We start from the raw sequence: 20,024 nt of genomic DNA, 5'->3' as shown, positions 1-20,024 counted from the left end.
AATGAAATACTGTGCACCTTTTCCAAAATGTTCCACTTTTATCTAACAAATTCACAGAATACTTTTTGTAAAAGTCTTGTTGATCATAAAAGGTGTCTTTTTGGTAAATGTGAGCCAGCAGCAGTTTCCGCCCTGCAGCTCTCCCGTGGATGCCATTTACGTCCAGTCTCTTTTTTATTGTTGAATTATGACCACTGACCTTAGCTGATATTAATTAGGTCTGCAGTGCTCTAGATGTTGCTCTGGGTTCTTTCTGACCTCCAGGATGAGTCTGATATTTGAATTTGATTGATGATCTGAAACATTTAAGTGTGACAAAAAATAAAAAGAGAAGAAATCTGTTAGGTGGCGAACACAAAAACTCTATAGTTAGCTGTTGATTCTTGTATTATTTGTTAGAATTAATCATTACAACACAGATTGTTTTTCATATTTTAGACAGACATGGAGATCTCTTCCAATTTGCTTCCAATTTAATAAGGTTAAGACACTTGAGCCCATTATATTGACTTGAGTAGTGAATAAATGCAGCACAGCAGGTCAGAGATTTGTCAGACAACAAAATCTGAAGAGAGTTTTTCTCTGTACATTATATTTGATCAAACTCACATACATCGAATTTATGGAGTGTGGGTTAAAAAAAACTAACTTCTGCAGAAATAGCTTTATTGTATCAGCTCTAAAATCCGTACAAAGTAACTGGCACACAGCAGAACAAAACAAATAAACCCCCACAAACTACTTTGCAAAATGAAGTACTACAAAAGCTAAATAAAATAAATTTTATACTGTTACTTAACACATACACACAATTCTGAATTACTTCTTTTCTAGCATTTATCTTAGAGCAGCCCTTTATATGCACCTTGACAAGTTCACAGTCATATTCAATAAATTGGAGCATGATAAAATTAAACAGGTACTTTTCAGTAAGTCCATCATTTTTGTAAAAAATTATGGATATATATATATATATATATATATATATATATATATATATATATATATATATATATATATATATGTGTGTGTGTATGTATATTTAATTGGTTTGACGTAGTAATCTAATCTTGGATGCCAGTTCATCAGTTGTGAGCAGAAAATCATCACAATTAACAGAAATGACAGTGTAAAATCATTAGTCTGTGTGTAAATAATATATAATGTCAGTGAGTTGAGTTACAGAACAAAAACTTTAAGTAAGGACAAAAATGTAGAGGGAGCCAATAGCAAAAATCCCATTTCATCTTACTAAAATCACATAAAAATATTTGATTTTATAAATAACATTTGGTTATAAGCCCAGTAAACTGGGTTATAAGCTTACTATTTAGCTATATTGTATATAACCTATTAAATAAGGTTTTGTCTATTATGTGACTGCAGTCCATTTACGTCCTTAGGTTGCAAGGATTAAATGCCATCAAAAACAGTTTATACTTCATAGCTGCTATTATTGATTGGTTTAGTCAACTACTGAAATCCCTTTATCAAGCCAAATCTTGATAAACCTACACCTTTATTATTATAAAGCAACTTACTGTAAACACCTAGTAAGATTTATTTTAATTTATTTCACCAAAAACATTACAACAGGGTAGCTTTGGTCACAGAGCTGTTTTAGGGGGTCATTATTGAATGTTTGGCTTTAAATTCCTTCTGATAAGGTGATTCCCTGCCCCAAATCAATATTTCTATTGTCAAAGAGTAACTAAAAATAAAAATTAAACCAAGAATAAAAGAATGAACACGTTTTAAATCTAACCAGATGTAATCTAGCAACTTGTGTGGGAAATCAAGGACTCTTCAAGATCTTTTTTACATCGCGATGAGGCCCTGCGCCCTCTCCAGCGCGGCAGTGTGAGCCTGAAAGACACACATTTATCTCCCATGAATACAAGTCAAAAACTCACATGATCGGTTTGTAAGACACTGATGCAAATCAAACCATCATGCAACAGCGTGATCAAATGCAAGGCTCTCATTTCCTCAAATACACACACGACTGACCGTTGATATCAGATATTTTTTATGCTTCAGTTTCTTGATAGCAGAATTTCTGATCTCCAGTTCTTTCTGCAAGCAAACGTGTTTTTGTCATGCTTTTGTAAACATTCTCGAGGAACTTAAAAGAGTAGCCACCAAAGGTGTTCGTTTACAACATTACCTCGACTTTGTGAGTGATTTCAGTGACAGCGGTTTGGTCCAGGTTAGAGGCTGAGAACAAGGCGTGGAGCTGAGCCTGGATCTTCTCCACATGGTCGTTCAGAGCCGCCAGCTCGTCCTCCAGAGGCCTGAGAGACAGATCTGCTTGTTTCTTCGCAATATAAATTTTCTTAGGAATAGACGATTGCAGTTCCGCCATCTCAATCTGAAGCTACACAAAGGTTAAAAACAACTTCAGTCATATGAATGTTTCTTAGACTCTAGACATCAAAATAAAATAAAAAATAAAAAAAAGCTTTTACCTTCTTGAATTGCTCTTGCAAGTCTTCAAACTCTGTCTTCTTGTCTTTCAGGATCTCTTTTTGAGGATTTGTTAAATCACCCTGTGAAACACATTGTAGCAATAAACACCGTAAAACAAAACAATCCTAACAGCAACCAGTTACAAAAAGAATCATCAACACAACCTCTGACTGTGAGAAGGATTTTGATCTCCTTTCAAGACGGCTATATTCATTCTCGGTTTTTGCAACACGCTTTGCAAATTCTTTATTTTCGTTCAAAAGAGCATAAAATTCCTCTTTCATGTTCTTCAGCTCCAAGTCCTTTTTATCTCTGCATTCCTATAATGAGAAAAAAATGATGGGAGTTAAATACAAAAATTACCACACCGAGGCACACATCAAGATTAAAGCTGCAACAAATGAGAAATCTAAAAAAATTTGTAAGAAGTATGTGTGTGTAAAGTTGAATTTACACACTCTTTACCTTAAGAGCTGCGATCTCTTTTCCTGTTTCTTTGCTCAGCATGCTAATAAGATCTTTTGCGTCGCTTAAGCATCTATCAATGTCTTCGTTAAGATTGCCAAAGTGGCTTTTCCAGAGCAGCTCTCGCTCACATGTCACACTTTTCATTATGTTGTCGTGTTCCTTTTCCAGCTGTTGTATCTCTGTCTTATTTCTGACCGCAGTTTCTGATTGAACATGAACCAGAGATGTAGCTCATTATATTGCCGACACCATGAAATACAGAACTGTGTGGTAAATTAGCTGCTCACCTCTCAGACGTCTCTCCCACTTCTCTTTAGCTGCAGTCATTTCTTCTTCATGTTTCTGTTTGGAGAAATGGAAAACACTGAAGCGCGCGTCAGAAATGTCGAGGTGTTTTAATGTCATTCTGCACAGGACCAACCAGCAGAAGCTCTTTGAAAACGTCTTCACAGCTGGACTCCTGCATCTCAACCAGGATGCTCATCATTTCCTTATACAGATCTGCCTCCAGTTGACTCTGCTCATCCTCCAACAGATCTTTCGAGGTTGCAATATCTGCTTCCAGCTCGGTGGCTGTGTTATGGTGTTCACACAGGAGGTGCTTCATCTTCTGCTTAAAGACCTGGAAGGAAAGATATCAAATGAAGCTACATACAATGGAAAATCTATCCAGTTTTTTTTTCATTCAAAATACACCATAATTATATGGGCTAAATGTTTTTCTTTTCTATGCGATGTCTGGAAGTGGTGGCACCTTTTAGGTGGCTGTTATTCATAAAGAAGATTAAGTATTCTTATGTACTTCAAGCTGCAGACTGAAAAAAGTCATTTTCAACCAGCTAATTGTTTTCAATCATAAATGATCATCATAGGGAAGAATGTCTCCTATAGTATGTGAAATAATAACTACTATTGACTTCCAAACAGCTCTTTGCAAACATAAGATTGCACACAGTACATACAGGTGACTTTTTACTTTTGTAAAAATATAAATATAAATTCAGCCCTATTTGTGAGCAGCTGCAGTATTTGAGCATTAAAGTTACCTTAATCCCCACTAGGTGATGTGCCTCATCGTCTTCTATGGCCTTCTCCAGGTTTTTAAGTTCAGCCTTAACCTCCTCTAGTTTTCTGTCAGTAACTTCTCGAAAGGACTTAATCTTGTCTCTCTCCAGCTGGAAGTAGTTCCTCTCCTCCCTCTCTTTGTCCAGCACCTCACGAAGTCGCACAACATGCTCTTCTATCTGAAAGACAACATTTCGCTGTAAACAATCCAAACACGCTGCCATTATTCTATGTGGGAAAAGTATGTAAACCCAAAACAAGGATGTAAAGAGGACTGTCTTAACTGGTATTGAAAAGACAGATGGGGTTCAAACCTATACTTTAAAACATTTAAATTATAACCTAACCTGTTCCCTCGATATCTCCTCCTTGGTGAGGCCATTTATTAGCGTAGGGGGCTTCGCCTCCGCCTTTTTCTTTTTGGCATCCTTTTTGGGCGGCTGTTAAGACAAAAAGAAGTGTAAGATCCAACTTTTATAGCTCCTGAGCTACTTTAAACGGAAACGCCATAATCATTTTTGTTTTGCTTATTAGCCTAACACCTAGCATTTCCGGAGAAAGCCGTAGCTGTTACCAACAATTTACAAACTACATTCGGTATTTAAATTAAAACATTTTAATTCACGGTAAGTAATTCGTAAATTAAAAAAAACATATTTGAAAACACTTTACCATAATTCGTTTAGAGTCGATAACGATGACGGAAAGGTGATTTCTGGATTATGTTTTTAAGATAAACAACAGCGGTCAGCAGGTACAACTCCAATGGTCTACACTAAGGTTCCCATAGCAACAACGCCGTGAATGCGGAAGTAACTACTATTTAAATACATTTCTAGCTTACATGTTTTTTAACGCAAAAACGTAAGAAAATTTTACTTTTTTATGTTTCGTCAATGTAGTGAATAAAGCTCATGTGGAAACAAGGCGGTTATAAAAGTCTTGCTTTACATTTGTTTTGCATACATTTACAAAAAGTGCTTTATTTGTCTTCCAAATTTATGTTTTCTTTTTGTTTCTACTTCTCCACTTTGTTGGTCAAAAATTTTTATGATTTTTCTGTATGTTTCTCTTAAACCTGCAATTTGTGAAAATGTATAGAGTGCCAAATGTACCAGAAATTTTATTTTTTTAATTATTAGATATTTAACATGTTTGAAATCAAACTGGTAATAAGCACATGTAATGGATAAATACATATATCCCTAGTTATTTGAGTTAATTACTGAGCTAAATTAAATGTTAATTACCAAAAACTGGTTGCTCATTTGATGTAAAATCATATAGAATCATTTCAATAAGTTTGGGTTTCATACTGTCTGTGCTATTACCATAAAATAAATAACAAAAACAGGAATAACATTTGTTAGGTTAACCAGGATATTAAATCTACTGCACAAGTAGACAAGAGTAGTGTTAGCACCCCCCGTCGGCTTTGATGAGTAACGCTGACAGAGTAAAATAAATTCATGATGTACTGTAGCAAACATGAAATAACTAGTGAGATAGAGGTTTCATATTTTAATATTTTAAGAGGCATTATTTGTTTATGTTTCATTTCCAACCAAAGCAGATAATTGTCACATTTTTGATATTGTCATTTATTGAGTTATGGCATTTTTTGACTGCATAATTTTAAAGTCTATGAACATACCGATCCCAGCAGAGTGACACTCCCATCAGTTAGTTTTGATGGTAATAGACAGAATAAAGCTTGTATAAGAAGTTCCAAACACAGATGATGTAAATGTTGAGACCATGAGATCTGATACTTCTGCTGTATAATTCACCCTGCAGAAAACAATGTCAGTGAAAGCTTTTAAAACTGAATTAAGACAGTTTCTGTAATGAAATTCAAACTTTATTTAATGACAAAAAAATACTTAAACCAAACATCATAAAACATTGCCCATGAAGAAATGTAGGCATTGATGCCAAAAAACAGCACAACGGGATATCAACCAGGTAACTCTCATCCTGATTAGAGTGGCCGTTACGCCTTAGACGGAGATGTGGACAGCTGGACGACTGGAGGGAACACTGAGAAAGAAGCAAACATAATTAATGCAAATAACAATATGCAAGAAATACAAACATAAACAAAAACTACAGGACACTCACCTTTGGAGCGAATGAACTGGGTGAACAGATCGGCATCCATTACTTCTAACAAAGAAAAACGGCATGTTAAATTTATATGAAGTCAATAGGCAAACTTTAATCAATATATCTTCAATAACAGCAAGTCCAACCTTTGGATGAATCTACGTGATTCTGTAGTTCTTTTGAAATGTTTCGACCTAAGAATAAAACATTTACACGTTACTAAGAGGTGCACAATTCCATAGTTGGAGGAAAATTATATCAATATATTTTAACATACAAAATCTGCAGTGAGTGACATTTTCATGAATTCAGTCACCTTCACGCTGATAGCCTTAAATAAATCCTAGGACAAATAATTGTCTTCATAATTCAGGGAAGTAGGAATTGAAGTTCACATGTGTGTAATGAAATCTCAGTATAAATCTAGGTGGCCTGTGAAGCTGTCACAGGTTTGGTAGACAAAAACACAGCAGACAGATTATTTCACATATAGAAATATATATTAATATAATATATATTTACAATTAAAAACAGAAACTACTATGTAGTAACTCCAAGAATACCCGAGACATTCCCATTCACCTCAGCTAAGATGCTTGTAGATAAGACCATTAATGGGAGAATTAGTCAAGAAGCTTATGACAACTCTGGGGGAGCTGCAGCGATAAACAGCTCAGAGGGGAGAATCTGCTGAACAGACAACTTCACAGAAAGCCCCATTTTACAGAAATTAATTGAAAGTCGTGTTTCCGGTTTGCCACAAGCCGTGCACGACACAACAGTGTGGCTTGGTCAGATAAGAGCACAGCTGAACTTTCTGCCTTAAATGTAAAATGCTATAAATCATCTCTAATGTGAAATCTGGTGGTGGAGTCATCATGCTTTGGGATTGCTGTTCTTATGGTCACAGGTAATGAGAAATTGATGGAGATAAATACAGGACAGCCCTCAAAGAAAACCTGCTAAAATCCCCAAAAAATGTGATGCCGAGACCGAAGCTTGCCTTCCAGGATGAGGAAATTCATATGATTAATTGACCTAGTCAAAGTTCCAATCTAAATCCATTTGGCAATCTTAAAAAGTCAGTCCAAGAAAACTTGCATTGTAATCACATTTAAAGGTGGTTGTAAAAAGTATGGATTCAAGTGGGGGATGAAGTAAAAAAAAAATATTTTATGCTTTTATTTGTAGAACAATTGAAACTTCATTTCCTTCCACTTCAAAACTATAAACTACTTTATGTTCATCCATTACAAGAGATACCAATGAAATACAGCAATGTTTAAGTTTGGACTGACTAAATGAAAAGTTTCAAGGTGAATGAACACGTTTGATACTCACATGCAGACTCATCTGTTTTGTTGGGGTTAGCGTTTATAAAAGAGGATTCTTGAATCTGCTGCACGTCCTGCTCGGCTCCCCATTCAGATTTAGTGCTTTTTGTGATAAAAGCTGATGCCTCACAGAGTCCATCATTGTTTTCTTTATTTTCAGATATTGCTGACTTGGCAAACTGCAAAATTTCTTCAGGCGGTGGGACTGGAAGTACGACGAGAGCAGAGCTGACAGTTCTCTTGTTAAGAAGGACGACATCTATGGGCCCTCCGATGCTTTTCAGATAGATCTGATACTTTGCCGGGCAGTTTGGGACCTGGAGGAAGATACAGCCATTATCTCATCTGAATGAAAGGCATCAAGGACAGAGGAAGCAATAAGGATTCCTAATGAAGCAGAACTTACAGCTTTGGGAATGGGAACATCTAGCTGGGTGCCTGGTGGTGCTTGCACTGCCAAAATAATGTGACCTGGAGGGAAATTAGATAATTATGATAACTTTTATGCAATTTAAAGCAAAAAAGAAAGTTTCTTTTTGCCCCTTGCGCTGCTATATTCTTCCAGCTAACTGGCGAATCAGCTAAACATCAACTCATTCTGTGTAGATAACAATAAAACTTCAATTATTCAGAACTCATAATTACATTATCAAACATTTGAGGACTTTTATGTCAAAATCAGCTGAGCTTTTTAAATATTTAATCCCTGCCTTTGAATTTTGAAGCCTTGTAGGTTGAATCTGAGCCAAACCAAAGCCTCCGGATTCACAGCAACTTTCTCTTCCTCTGATTTAAACTTGAAGGACACTTCATGACGGATCCCTGCAGAGAGGCTGACTTTTTAACCCTCATGCAACTTTAATGGTTTTGAACCTTACTTGACTCATGCTGCTTTAACAATGTTCTTCAGTCTAAAAGATATTCCCCTTGATTTTCTTGTTAGCCTCCTCAGTGCCGACCTGTGAGAGCAGGTTTTGGTCGGATGCTATATGTCCATCCTCATCATTATGTGATGTTGCATTAGTTGGTGGGAGCTTTAGATGACACCCTGAGTTGATACGTCCTTGAAATGTCATACATCAAACACATACTACGGACAGGATGTGCTTGGTTTTTTTTCCAAGCAGTAAAAGTTTAATGGCCTTGGTCCATTGTTGCAGAGAATCTGGATAAAAAGTGATATTTGATTTGGCTCACTAGAGTGAAATATTTGAAATATTTTACCAGAGCAATATAGGTCAGGTAACTATAGCAGCACAGGGTAAAGTAGCAGCCCCCTCAACTGTATTTTCTTCTTATAATCCTTTATTATAATGTGCAAAGTGTTTTAAAACAAAGCCGGATGTTCTCTCATACATAACTTCGAGTTACTATCATGTACTGTCACCTAATCACCCTTTAACCCCTTTAAAACAAATAAGGCATAAAAAAGCCCAGCCTCACCACTGAAGCAGTTGCAGACATCTTCATTGGTTACATAGGTCAGAGTTGATTGGAGTCAAGAAATATTGATCAGCAATATAGTTCAGCATCAACGCGTCACACATGATTAGTTTGAATCTGATCACTGCGGTGCCAAAAGAAATTAAGAAACATATTGAAAGCCAACATATATGCATAAACTGCTACAAAAAGGATATTTTTTCCATTCTTCTGTTTGGCTCCTGATGACGTCTTCAACCAACATCCTCTGCTGGTCCAGTATGGATTCCTTCCACTTCAAGTACTTCAACTCAGAGTTCAGGTTCATGAATTTGCTGTCATGAGGCGTCCCTCTTGTAAACCAAAAAGAATGTGTAAAGCTGTTATATAGACTCTGTTTTGCTCTGCAATCCTAATGTGCAAACCAACAAGAGGTAAAAACGTACACCCATTTCACATGGCGCGTGGATATTTTGACAATAAGACCGATGCCCTCCAGCACGTTTGTGATATCGTAGATTCTTCTGATGTGTTTCACAGCCAGAACCTTGAATGCCTGAAAGATATCAAAAATATTTTTCTAATTACATTAGCAAAAAAAAAAAAATATTTAAATGTTTTCTGAAGATAATTCATGAACAGCAGTTCTTGTAAATTTTTTGACTTGATGTAAACTTTTAGAACACTTTACGTGAATTTAAAAAAAAAATCCAATGTACATTTATGACAAATACTTTAAATATGGAACATGGACAAAGAAAGAAGAAAAGAAAAACAAATCTGATAAGAAAAGCTTGTCAGATTTCTTTACAATTTCAACATTGTGTTTTTTATAGTACAAGTTAAAAACAAACAAAACTATGTTAAAGGCACCCCAGAGATAAATACTAAGAGATGTAAACATTCAGTCATTTTCAATAAGAATAAAATTGCTTTCTAATGTGTTGAAAATAACCTTCCTACAGGTATTTAACATACTTTTCAATAAGCCAATATTTCTGTATCAAAATGATGTTTTACTGGTCTGATGTAAAATAAATTTAAATGAGCTGTAAGTGGAAAATTATCATAATAAAAGCAAAACGATGCCTTAAAAAAATAATTATATACGCCATGTTCCACTTAGTGAATTGTGTTACTGAATAAGTAGATTTTAAAATATTTTTCAAATGTGTTGAATATAACCATTACTACACTTCACCTATAGAGAAAAACTGGTTAAAGGGTGAATAATAGCAAATTTTAAAAAGGTGTATAGAGTACTATTCACTAATTTATATTAACACCTGAAACCCATAGAACATATAGATTTATTACAAAGTGTCACATATTTCAAGTACTTATTCCTGCTTTTACTAATAATCATGGCTTGCAGCTAATAAAAATACAAACTTAGGTAATCTTGAATATTACATGAGACCAATAAAAGAAATGACACACTGAAATATGAGGCTACAGCCTACACAATCACGACTTAACAGCTGTGCAACAGTCATTGTCTCCTTCCACAAGGAAGATAAGCTCCCAAAAATCATTGCTAAATAAGCTGGCTGATCACAAATGCACGCATAAAACTGGAAAGTTGAGTGGAAGGAGTATGGTAGAAAAAGCTGTACTAGCAACAGGAACAACTGTAGAATGGAGATAATTGTGAAGAAAAGTAAATTCAAGAGCTTGTGGGGATTCCCAAAGTGTGGACTGCAGTTGGAATCCCATTTATTTATTGGAAATTTCCAGCCTCCTTCCTTGTTTCTAAGAATGTAAAAGCCTTACACACAATGTGCAGACAATCTAGACTTTAATGTTGAATGAAATATTATAAAAGTAGTTAGCAAATTTAGACAAAAAGAAATGAACAAAGTTAGTTTAAAATGACCTTCAACACAGACTATTTAAACTTGGGGCATGTTGCGTTCAATGTTCAACGTACGTGCCCGAGGTCCAGCTCCCCGTGCTCGGCCTCCTGAAGCAGCCTGACAAACCTCTGAGTCAGGAGGCTCAGGCTCTTGGGAATCCTCTTAGCTTTGAGGTTTTGTCTCGAAATAAAGATTTCTTTTTCTGGACTTTCTTCAGAATTCATTCTGCTGCACAGAAAAATCAAACAAACACGATTTGAATTAGCTGCGCGGTGCCAACAACCGGAATGTTGTCCTTCAAAATAAAACCCCAGTCGGGTTTCCTGTGTATGTTTTCTTCGAAATTGTGCTGTAATGTTACTGATAAACTTATATGAAAGAAAATTTATAAAGACAACTAAATTACGCGCTTACCTTTTCTGTTTTTAAGAAACTAGAACCAACGTAGTTCCAAGCAAAACTTTATTTTTGCAAGACTTCTTAGCGGAAGCACTTTCATGTACAGGCAAAAAGATGGCGACTCTTATGACAGCAATTTTTACATAAGATAGAAAGGTTAGAAATGTTGGTGAATGTTGTAGTTTAATTTCTTGATGTAAAGTCCGTCTTTAACTACTGTTCCGTGTGAACGTGTCTTGTTTTGTGATACGAAGCTTCCTGCTGCCTTCAAAATAAAAGCTCAACCTCTTTTTAAATATAGTCATTTCTCATGAACGTATTTACATTAGATGTACATGAAAACTGTAAGTGGACAAATAAAATAGCTTCTATTTTCAAAATATTTATTTTCTGTCAATAGTGAGGAAACCTGTGACTAAAGTCTAAATTATTTTTGTGTAAAGGAATGTGGCTCCTATAACATTCTTCTTAGATTAGAAAAATGATTTTAGCTTCAATAAAAACAGTACAAAACATCCATCCATTTTCTTTACACCCTTGTCCCTCGGTGGGGTCGGGGGGGGGGTTGCTGGTGTCCATCTCCAGCTGACGTTCCAGGCTAGAGGCAGGGTCACCCTGGACAGTTTGCCAGTCTGTCGCAGCTAGGGCAACACAGAGACACACAGGACAAACAGCCATGCACACCCACACTAACACCTGAGGACAATTTAGAGAGGCCAATTAACCTGACAGTCATGTTTTTGGACTGTGGGAGGAAACCGGAGTACCCGGAGAGAACCCATACATGCACAGGGAGAACATGCAAACTCCATGCAGAGAGACCCAGGCTGGGAATGGAACCCAGAACCTTCTTGCTGCAAGGCAACAGCTCTACCAACTGCGCCACTGTGCAGCCCCAGTACAAAACATATCAGACATTATTTATATTTTTATAAATGGAAGGTTGTGAAGCATCTTAATGTTAAAATTAGAGTAAAAATGTAATGAATCTTAGAAATTGATTATCTTTTCTTGCTAAATTTTGTAGCACAACTTTATCTGAGGCTATTGTGTCCACTTATCAATCCTTGTGGCTCAGACTGATCTCTTTATCTCTGCTCTTTGTTTTAGGTTTTGGACTGATAAGCCCCATGATTGTGTTTTTAAGTGGAAACATCACTCAGGAAATTATTTTTAGCCTTCTTTTTCCAAGGTCTGAGATGAGTAAAGTTATGTCTTATCTGAAGAGTGCTCAAAAGAAAACACCATATAAGCTGTGTATTATATTCTTCTTTATTGCCTTTATTCCAAGACATCTCTGTGTTACAACTTGACCGTGAAAAGGCCAAAGAAAGTATTCATAAAGAAAAAAAATAAGTCACCATCTTCCATCAATTGTGTTTCCAGATGTCTTTGTTGTGGATTTGAAATCTCATCAAACTTTAATTCAAAATATGAAGAAGCATTTTTTTAATGAATAGCACCTAATTTAATTTTGTTTTAAGAAAGGAATAACAAGTCTGTGTTTTCCTCATTGACCCAAATTGTTGGTCATATCTACATCCTCATCTTTGAAGAAATTGTCCTACCCCTAACTTGCTCTTACTCTCATTTAATTTTCTAATTAATGTCTCTTTTTATTATAGTCCAAGAAAATATGCTCTATCGCTTCAATTTGACCACAATGAACACAACCACCTGTAGCATGTTTACCTAATTTTATAATGGTGTTCAGCTGTTTCCGTATTCAAGCACGCAGTGATCACGTGACTCCGCAGCAGTCATATGACGCTGAGTTTGGATCTTGGTGTTGTTCCGTGCAGGAAGCTCTTATCTTCGTCTCAGTGTCTGAGGTTTCTGTGTGAAACACAGGTGAGGTCCAGCGATGCAAGCCGGCGGTTTCCTGCTGTGTTTGCTGTCCGTCTTTCAGCTCGGCGCCCGGGCTCAGTACGCCCCCGATGAGGTCACTCATCTACCGGGCATGACGTTCAAAACCAACTACCGTCAGTGGTCTGGATACCTGCAGGCAGGAACTGGGAATAATGTGAAGTTTCTCCATTATTGGTAAGGGACTTCGTTGACTGCCTGATGGTGGGAAAATGGTTGATTAAAATACTTGAATGTCATTTGCAAAGATATAGATCTTAAATTACAGAGATTATTTCTTCTTTCATATTTAAAACAATCTCTTAGTTGCCGCGAGATTTTCAGTCGCCTCGCTTTGTGCTGTTGAAAAACCTAACTTTCTGGTTTTGAGTCTTTTTTTTTTTTTTTTTCTTCAGCTACTTTGAAGATTAACTAAAAGAAGTGAAGATGAGGGTAAAAGCTGATGCAAGTCTTTAGGGATTTTCACAGCACGAAAAAATATAATCAATACAATAAAGCTTCTCAACATCAGGAAGTGAGAACCAGAACCACAGCTGATTGTGGGATACCAACAAGGTACTCCTTCATTTTGCAGTAAAGGCTCAGGACAGGAAATCAATTACCTGATTGAACTGCTGAAACCTGGAGTGACATGTTGTGTAAATGTTTGAGAGGAATTTTTAATGATCCCCACCTTCAGTATCGATGTGAAAACGGTCTGCATCAACACCAATAACCACCAATATCGTTCTTCTAGTCGATTGTTTTAAAATACTTTGAGGTAAAGTTTAACAGAAGGGAAGAGAAGATGTTGAAAATTAATAGTTGAGCTTGTTGTTGGCATGCTTCAAGATAAACTTATTTTACACTTTTCTCTGTAAATAAAAGCACTGGAAGTTCAAGACTGATGGAAAAAATGCTATCTGTCCTAAATGCAACAAGAGAGAAAAATTACTTTAATTTTTATATCAAAAGAAAAACTTTGCAGTACCCAAAGTGGAATGCATGCAACAAACTAAAATGCACTTGTAGCTGAAGCCAAAAATGGTTTGAAAGCAACACGTTTATATTTGACTAAGCTCAACTTTGAACTTCCCCTCTCAGAGCTGGAATGTTTTGAAAGTAACAAAAACCACAAGGGCTAAGAAGTTGCTCATAAATAACTGACAGCTTTCATCCGTTTTCTTGCTTCAAATGGGAACTAAACTCTCAGAGGGTTGAATAAAGACAATCTTTCTATTGATTGAATTTCCCAGCTGCAGATCTTTAGTTGCAATCTTTCATTTGTATGCAACAGTTGTAACTTTCTAGTGATGTTGGGGAGGGGGGGATATTTTGTATTTGTTTGAATCAGAAAACCACAACCTTTACAAGCTCCTACTAAATAAAAATTGTCAAGAGCTAGGAACATATTCCTGTTATATAAAATGTGCTTTTGTAACACCAGTATTTCACTTCTGTATTTGGGTTTGGAACAGAGTAAAATGACTTTCTTGATTGGAACATTTTATTTTTGTGGTTAAAAAAAGACCATGTGATGCTTGTCTTAATGGCAGATTTCTTTAACCTATAATGCACACATGCTGGTTTTTAGCAGTTTTTCCATCCAAAGTTGAAAGGAATCACTTTGGATCACTTTTCTGCTGGTTCTGCTTCTTGTCACAAGTTTGCGCATTTCCCATTTCATTTGTTGCGGATCAAATGCATAAATCCTGGCTTCCATGTTGTGTGTGCCGTGGTTAATTTCTTTGTTCTGCAGGTTTGTGACTTCTCAGAGGGATCCGGCCACAGACCCCCTGGTTCTGTGGCTGAACGGCGGGCCCGGCTGCAGCTCTCTGGACGGATTCTTGTCAGAGAACGGGCCGTTTCATGTGAGCTCTAGTCTTGAACTTGACTGCGTCTGTGCACTCTTGATTCAGACAGACTTTAAATGGTTAGCCTCTTATTTGCAGGTAAATGACGATGGAGCCACGCTTTACGAGAACAAATTCAGCTGGAACAGGATCGCCAATGTGCTGTACCTGGAGTCTCCTGCAGGAGTCGGGTACTCTTATTCTGACAGTAAAAAATATGCCACAGATGATGATGAGGTATGTTTGTTTCTCTTGCTTGGACCAAATGGAAAGCTTACAGATAATTTCAGACTGCAAATGTTTTTCTCAGGTTGCTGACGATAATTACAAAGCCCTTCAGAGTTTCTTTGCCAAGTTCCCGAACTTTACTCAGAACGAGTTCTTCATCTTTGGGGAGAGTTACGGAGGCGTTTACGCTCCGACGCTGAGTCTGCGTGTGGCGACAGGAACGGCTAAGATCAACTTCAAGGTCAGCTGCTGCAGGCAAAGAAAATTAAACGTGGAAAAGTTCAAGAAGTGGAAGTAGATTAATTACTCGGAGTGAAATGTTTTCAAGGATTTATTTAATTTTCATAATTATTGCTTGCAGCAAGAAATGTCAACGCTGCAAATGACCAGTAAGATATTTAATACAGAAATGTCAACCTATTGAGAAGCATGTTCTTTATATTGAAAAATATCTTCAATCAGTTGTTTGTCCTCATTGAGACTTTGAGATCCTCATCACAGATGAAACAAAATACAGAAAAACGCTAAAGGATATTTGTCCCTTAAATGATTGAAGAGGGAGAAAAACAAAGATGATAGTTTTTGTTTAAATTGACTTTGCAGAAATGGCATTAATATTCAACCAATAGTTGTGGTTATCAATCACCTTCACTTATATTTTATGGGTCAAAAGCTGTAAAATTCTAAAAATGATGGTGATTAACAATGTTTCATTTTAGTTATAAAAGTAATCAAAAAAAAGTTGACATACTATCCAACTTTATAAAAAATGTTTTTTTATTCATTCCAAACCATTATCGTAAAAACGGACAGAGATGGAAAGTTGAGCTTTTATTAATTGAATATTTTAATGTTTGTCTTTTCAGGGCTTTGCAGTGGGAAACGGTCTCAGCAGCTTTGCACTCAATGACCAATCTTTGATCTACTTCGGTTATTATCATGGCCTGTTTGGAGAAGAGTAAGCAACTCTTTCTACTTTTAGTTTTTAAGAAATTGTACAAAAGTATGAACCTCAACCGTTTTACCATGCAGAAGTTCAGGAACAGATTTGTTTAATAATTGAATAAAAGTATCACTTTAATGTTAATGGAAAAATAAGCCTTACTCTTCAGTTTGCTGGGTTTTTAAAAAAATTTTTTATTGTCCTCCAATCTAATTGGATGAAATCCATGTTACCAAATGTGTTTTAGTCCAAGAACAAATGACAATCTTAAGTGGCTTCAAATGAGTATCGGGAGAAAATTTCTGCCTGAACTTTGGTCTTGTTTAGTTACTAGGTAACGTCGTTCAGTCAAAGCTCGTTTCTACTTGCCTGTAATGTGTCTACGCTGTTAAAATTACCTTGTGCAATTGTTCTCCCAGCGTTAAAATGCCTTTTTGTCTACCATTTCACTCCTGAGATATATATTTTCCAGGTTGCAAATGGATTATTGCATTGGAATTGGAAAATTCCTTTATTTTGGGGAGAATGCATTAATTGCAGAAATTAAATATTTCCTACTCTATGAACTTGATCTGACTTGGAAACGCATTAAAAAAATTAAGGTTTTTTCTTAAATAGCTGGTTTCTGTCATGTGACGGCAATTCTTTTGCAGATCGTTGATGAGGTTTGTTTGTGCTTCATGTGCAGTTTGTGGCGTGATCTGAACATAAACTGCTGTGATGAGAAAAGCTGTAACTTTTACAACAACACTAACGACAAATGCGTGACTCTGGTATGTGTCGACGATCCTGCGGGAACGTTCTGGTCTTCTAAAAATGAAGATTAACATTTGCCGTTTATTGTTTAGGTGAACGTGGCGTTTGGTATCGTGTATGAAAGTGGACTCAACGTGTATGCCCTCTACCTGGACTGCGAGGGCCTCAGAGCGCACCACAAAGGATACGAGCGAGCCATGAGTCTTCTGTTCAGGAGCTACAGGAAAAACCTGTCCAGCTTCAAGGTGCTCTGCATTTCAATCACTTGTCTGTGAATTCATCAGATTCTATTTAATGTCATGTGACATTACATGTCTATGTTGAATGCAGCTTCCAGATGTCAAGAAGTCCTCCATGTTTCTGGGGGACGTTCCTCCCTGCATCAACAGCACGGCTCAGGGAAACTGGCTGAACAGAGGCGACGTGAGGAAAGCGCTGCACATCCCAGACGTTCTGCCACCCTGGGACATCTGCAGGTAGATCGATGCAAACGGGAACATAAGTTACTTGCAGTTTTAAAATAAAACATGAGGTTTTGCTTACTCTTTCAACTATGATTTTTTATTTTATTTTTTACAAGTGACGGCAATAATGGAACTTGATTAATCTTGATGAAACCATTATTGTCAACTAACGTGGTAATTGCTAAATTGAGTATATAGACCATTTGAAGGAACACATTAAGAGCAGTAAAGACAAAACTGCAAAAGGGGAAAAACATCCTCCCACCCATGTCTGAAAATGTGTTCTATCCAGAACTCTGGTTTTAGCTTCACCTGGTTCAAAATCTTAAAGTCTCTGAGCTCATTTTGCATAAAATCATTTCAGTTAATATGTTGTTCGATGTCACATCGGGTAGAAAGAGCTGAGCTTTTCATATGTTGATGGTAGAAATAAATTTTTTGCTGCAGATGCGCTCACTAAAGGAATGCTGTGTTGTTGCCTTTCAGACAATAATGCATGCATTTTCTTTTGTGTACTTCTGATGCATAAAAAAGGTAAATGAAAAATCTGCTAAATGTGCCTTTTTTTTTATCCAAGTAATCGATAGAATAATTGATTTCCAAATCACTAGTTGCAACGCCAGGTGGAACCACGGTGAATTGTTTTCAGATAGTTTTTGTTGATTAGATGTCCTTGTTGCAGTGACGTCGTTGAACAACAATACATGATGGTGTACCCCACAATGAAGGAGGTTTACCTGAAGCTTCTCTCGCTGGGCCTGCGAGCGCTCGTCTACAACGGAGACACCGACATGGCCTGCAACTTCCTGGGAGACCAGTGGTTTGTGGAGGACCTCGGCATTGAGGTGCATTCTGAAAATATTTAAATCTTTAAATGCACAACTTTTTAAGTGTAACAAAATATGTGCACATTTTCTTGATTATAAAGATCAAATGTAGCTGGAGTTGAGTAAATCGTTTTTGTTTTCTGTAGAGCTTTGGCACACCCTAGTGGTAGCGTTGAGGTAGTTCACCTGTCGAGGAGACTTCATTTGCTCGTCAGGCTGAGTTCTGATCCATCCACTGTAGGACTGGTGATGCGTACTTCAGAGTGAATTTGTTATGCATTAATGCCTGAGATTGAAGTCACCAGCCTTTCGTCACTTTTGCTCACTAGTTTCATTTTTTTTTCCCCCCTGTGGCTTTGAATAGAATTGGCTTTTAATTTATTTTTGTTCCACAGAGGGGAAATTCAGGCAACGTCATATGGAGTTCCAAAAATGACAGAAAATATACAGAGATGGTCAATTTTATTTAAAGAGCAGCTATTAACTATGCCAGAGTGGTGTACAGTAATCACAAACACCTGGTTACAAAAAACGCACAGGAGTAAAACGCAATGAACGGGACAAGTAGAATACAATGTCAGACCTTTATGTAAACGCCAGAGAATAAAAATGAGCTTTAAATGTTTCAGACTCTGAAGATCTAATGTTGAAGGCCAAGTTGTTCCATAGATTCGAAGCAGTGGCGGCAAATGCCGGGTCTCTTCTCTTCTTCTAGTCTGGAAACGTGTCAGAGCAGGTTATTTGATCAAAGCTTTCTGGAAATGGAATAGTAGTGAAGAGTATCCTGGAGATAAGTCTGCGCTAACCCATTTACAACTTTTAAAAACCAATAAAAGAAATTTAAAATTGGTCTGAGAAGCTCAGGTTTCCAGGTTCCAGCCGAGCTGCAGTGTTTTGAATCATTTGGAGATGTTGTAAAGAATATTAGTCCATATAGTTGCAGTGATCCAAGTGTGTCGTAATGAGGCGTGGATAAGTTTCTTTCTAAATGATTTAAACCAAACGAGCCCGGAGATGTTCTTCAGAACACGGCTTTAAGTTTTTCCTCTTCACTGTTAAAATCTCTACAGGCATCCAGCAAGTACCAGCCCTGGATCCATGATGACCAGATTGCCGGTTTCTATCAGCAGTTTGGAAACCTCACTTTTCTGACGGTGAAGGTAAGCGCTGATGTTTGCATGAAAACGCGTCCTGATTCGGCGAGGGTCACAGATGTTGCGTTTCCTGTGTTTCAGGGCGCCGGCCACATGGTTCCTCAGTGGGCGCCGGGTCAAGCTCTCCACATGTTTCAGTCCTTCATAGGAAATGGACCATACTGAGTCTATGGAGGCAACATGCATTTGGCAACCTGCACTCCATTTTTCATCTCGGGGAAAATCCATTTACCGTGCCTAAAGACTGTGGAGGCGAACTAACCTCATGTTTGACATACGAGTTTTTCTTGTGGTGGGTTCTTGCATATATGCTTTTTTATTTCTTTGTTGGAAAAATGGGAATAAATTTGTAGTTTTTTGTTTTGTTATGGCAGGACTGTAACAGTCCAGAGCAAAGGGAAGATGTAATCCTCATCATGTAACTGAAAATAAATTGTATTCAAACTGAGCCTATTTCTGCTATAAAATGATGCATCTTAATGGGGAGAGAAGAGGAAACCATTCAAATTTACCAACAACTTGGAGTTGGAAAAGTGAAGATGGAAACTCTTTGAATCAGTCCAAACTGGTGTCCAAATTAAATTTCAGCAAAATTAAAAGTCTGCAGGAGTCTTAAATCCCGCTCTGCTTAAACACAATTTTATGAATTCTTTTATCTCCTCGGCAACAAACTTAACATGAAATATTTTAATAAAATGGAAAAAGCAATTTGTTTTGGGTCTAGAAAAGGTACTCAGACATTTGGCTTAAATCCAGGAAAAATGTAGCAAAGTTTAATGGGCACTGCTGAGTAAATAGTCATTGAATGTTTGGGACCCAACCTACAATATTTAAA

At 37.0% G+C, this 20,024-nt stretch overlaps 3 protein-coding genes across 3 annotated transcripts; 1 reads left to right on the top strand and 2 right to left on the bottom strand.

The window, feature by feature from the left end:
• Nucleotides 1-18: 18 nt before the first annotated feature.
• LOC103462558 (dynein regulatory complex subunit 4-like) lies at nt 19-4,873 on the bottom strand. The gene is made up of 12 exons (XM_008405437.3): nt 4,675-4,873; nt 4,350-4,442; nt 3,984-4,181; nt 3,359-3,559; nt 3,225-3,279; nt 2,935-3,140; nt 2,634-2,789; nt 2,469-2,549; nt 2,168-2,377; nt 2,011-2,076; nt 1,766-1,866; nt 19-296 (listed from the first exon to the last, which is right to left on the bottom strand). Exons 1-11 carry the CDS (start codon nt 4,675-4,677, stop codon nt 1,819-1,821), a joined length of 1,317 nt encoding a protein of 438 aa, XP_008403659.1. The 5' UTR covers nt 4,678-4,873; the 3' UTR covers nt 19-296; nt 1,766-1,818.
• Nucleotides 4,874-5,508: 635 nt separating this feature from the next.
• On the bottom strand, nt 5,509-11,300 carry LOC103462556 (transcription factor E2F4-like). The gene is made up of 10 exons (XM_008405430.3): nt 11,135-11,300; nt 10,795-10,948; nt 9,311-9,420; nt 9,083-9,217; nt 8,886-8,929; nt 7,849-7,913; nt 7,450-7,759; nt 6,255-6,302; nt 6,124-6,168; nt 5,509-6,042 (listed from the first exon to the last, which is right to left on the bottom strand). Exons 2-10 carry the CDS (start codon nt 10,942-10,944, stop codon nt 5,996-5,998), a joined length of 954 nt encoding a protein of 317 aa, XP_008403652.1. The 5' UTR covers nt 10,945-10,948; nt 11,135-11,300; the 3' UTR covers nt 5,509-5,995.
• Nucleotides 11,301-12,871: 1,571 nt separating this feature from the next.
• Nucleotides 12,872-19,637, top strand: LOC103462555 (lysosomal protective protein). The gene is made up of 11 exons (XM_008405429.3): nt 12,872-13,162; nt 14,724-14,835; nt 14,917-15,054; nt 15,128-15,286; nt 15,912-16,003; nt 16,677-16,761; nt 16,837-16,989; nt 17,075-17,220; nt 17,891-18,053; nt 19,106-19,195; nt 19,271-19,637. The coding sequence occupies exons 1-11, from the start codon at nt 12,984-12,986 to the stop codon at nt 19,352-19,354; spliced, it is 1,401 nt and encodes a 466-aa protein (XP_008403651.2). The 5' UTR covers nt 12,872-12,983; the 3' UTR covers nt 19,355-19,637.
• Nucleotides 19,638-20,024: the final 387 nt, after the last annotated feature.

The sequence above is a fragment of the Poecilia reticulata genome, chromosome 3 (assembly GCF_904066995.2).
Source record: "Poecilia reticulata chromosome 3, P_reticulata-male-v2, whole genome shotgun sequence".
Lineage (NCBI taxonomy): Eukaryota > Metazoa > Chordata > Actinopteri > Cyprinodontiformes > Poeciliidae > Poecilia > Poecilia reticulata.
This window is presented reverse-complemented; position numbering and strand designations above follow the sequence as displayed.

Bases quoted from the DNA above. Each gene is read 5' to 3' on its own strand.
- LOC103462555 (XM_008405429.3), top strand. From the start codon at position 12,984: ATGCAAGCCGGCGGTTTCCTGCTGTGTTTGCTGTCCGTCTTTCAGCTC. The intron at 15,287-15,911 runs GTCAGCTGCTGC...TTGTCTTTTCAG, and splicing joins CGGCTAAGATCAACTTCAAG to GGCTTTGCAGTGGGAAACGG. The intron at 16,004-16,676 runs GTAAGCAACTCT...CTTCATGTGCAG, and splicing joins CATGGCCTGTTTGGAGAAGA to TTTGTGGCGTGATCTGAACA.
- LOC103462558 (XM_008405437.3), bottom strand. The intron at 3,141-3,224 runs GTGAGCAGCTAA...ATGTTCAATCAG, and splicing joins GTGGGAGAGACGTCTGAGAG to AAACTGCGGTCAGAAATAAG. The intron at 2,378-2,468 runs GTAAAAGCTTTT...ACCTTTGTGTAG, and splicing joins TGCAAGAGCAATTCAAGAAG to CTTCAGATTGAGATGGCGGA.
- LOC103462556 (XM_008405430.3), bottom strand. From the start codon at position 10,944: ATGAATTCTGAAGAAAGTCCAGAAAAAGAAATCTTTATTTCGAGACAA. The intron at 9,218-9,310 runs GTACGTTTTTAC...TTGGTTTACAAG, and splicing joins ACGCGCCATGTGAAATGGGT to AGGGACGCCTCATGACAGCA. The intron at 6,169-6,254 runs GTTGGACTTGCT...TTTCTTTGTTAG, and splicing joins TCACGTAGATTCATCCAAAG to AAGTAATGGATGCCGATCTG.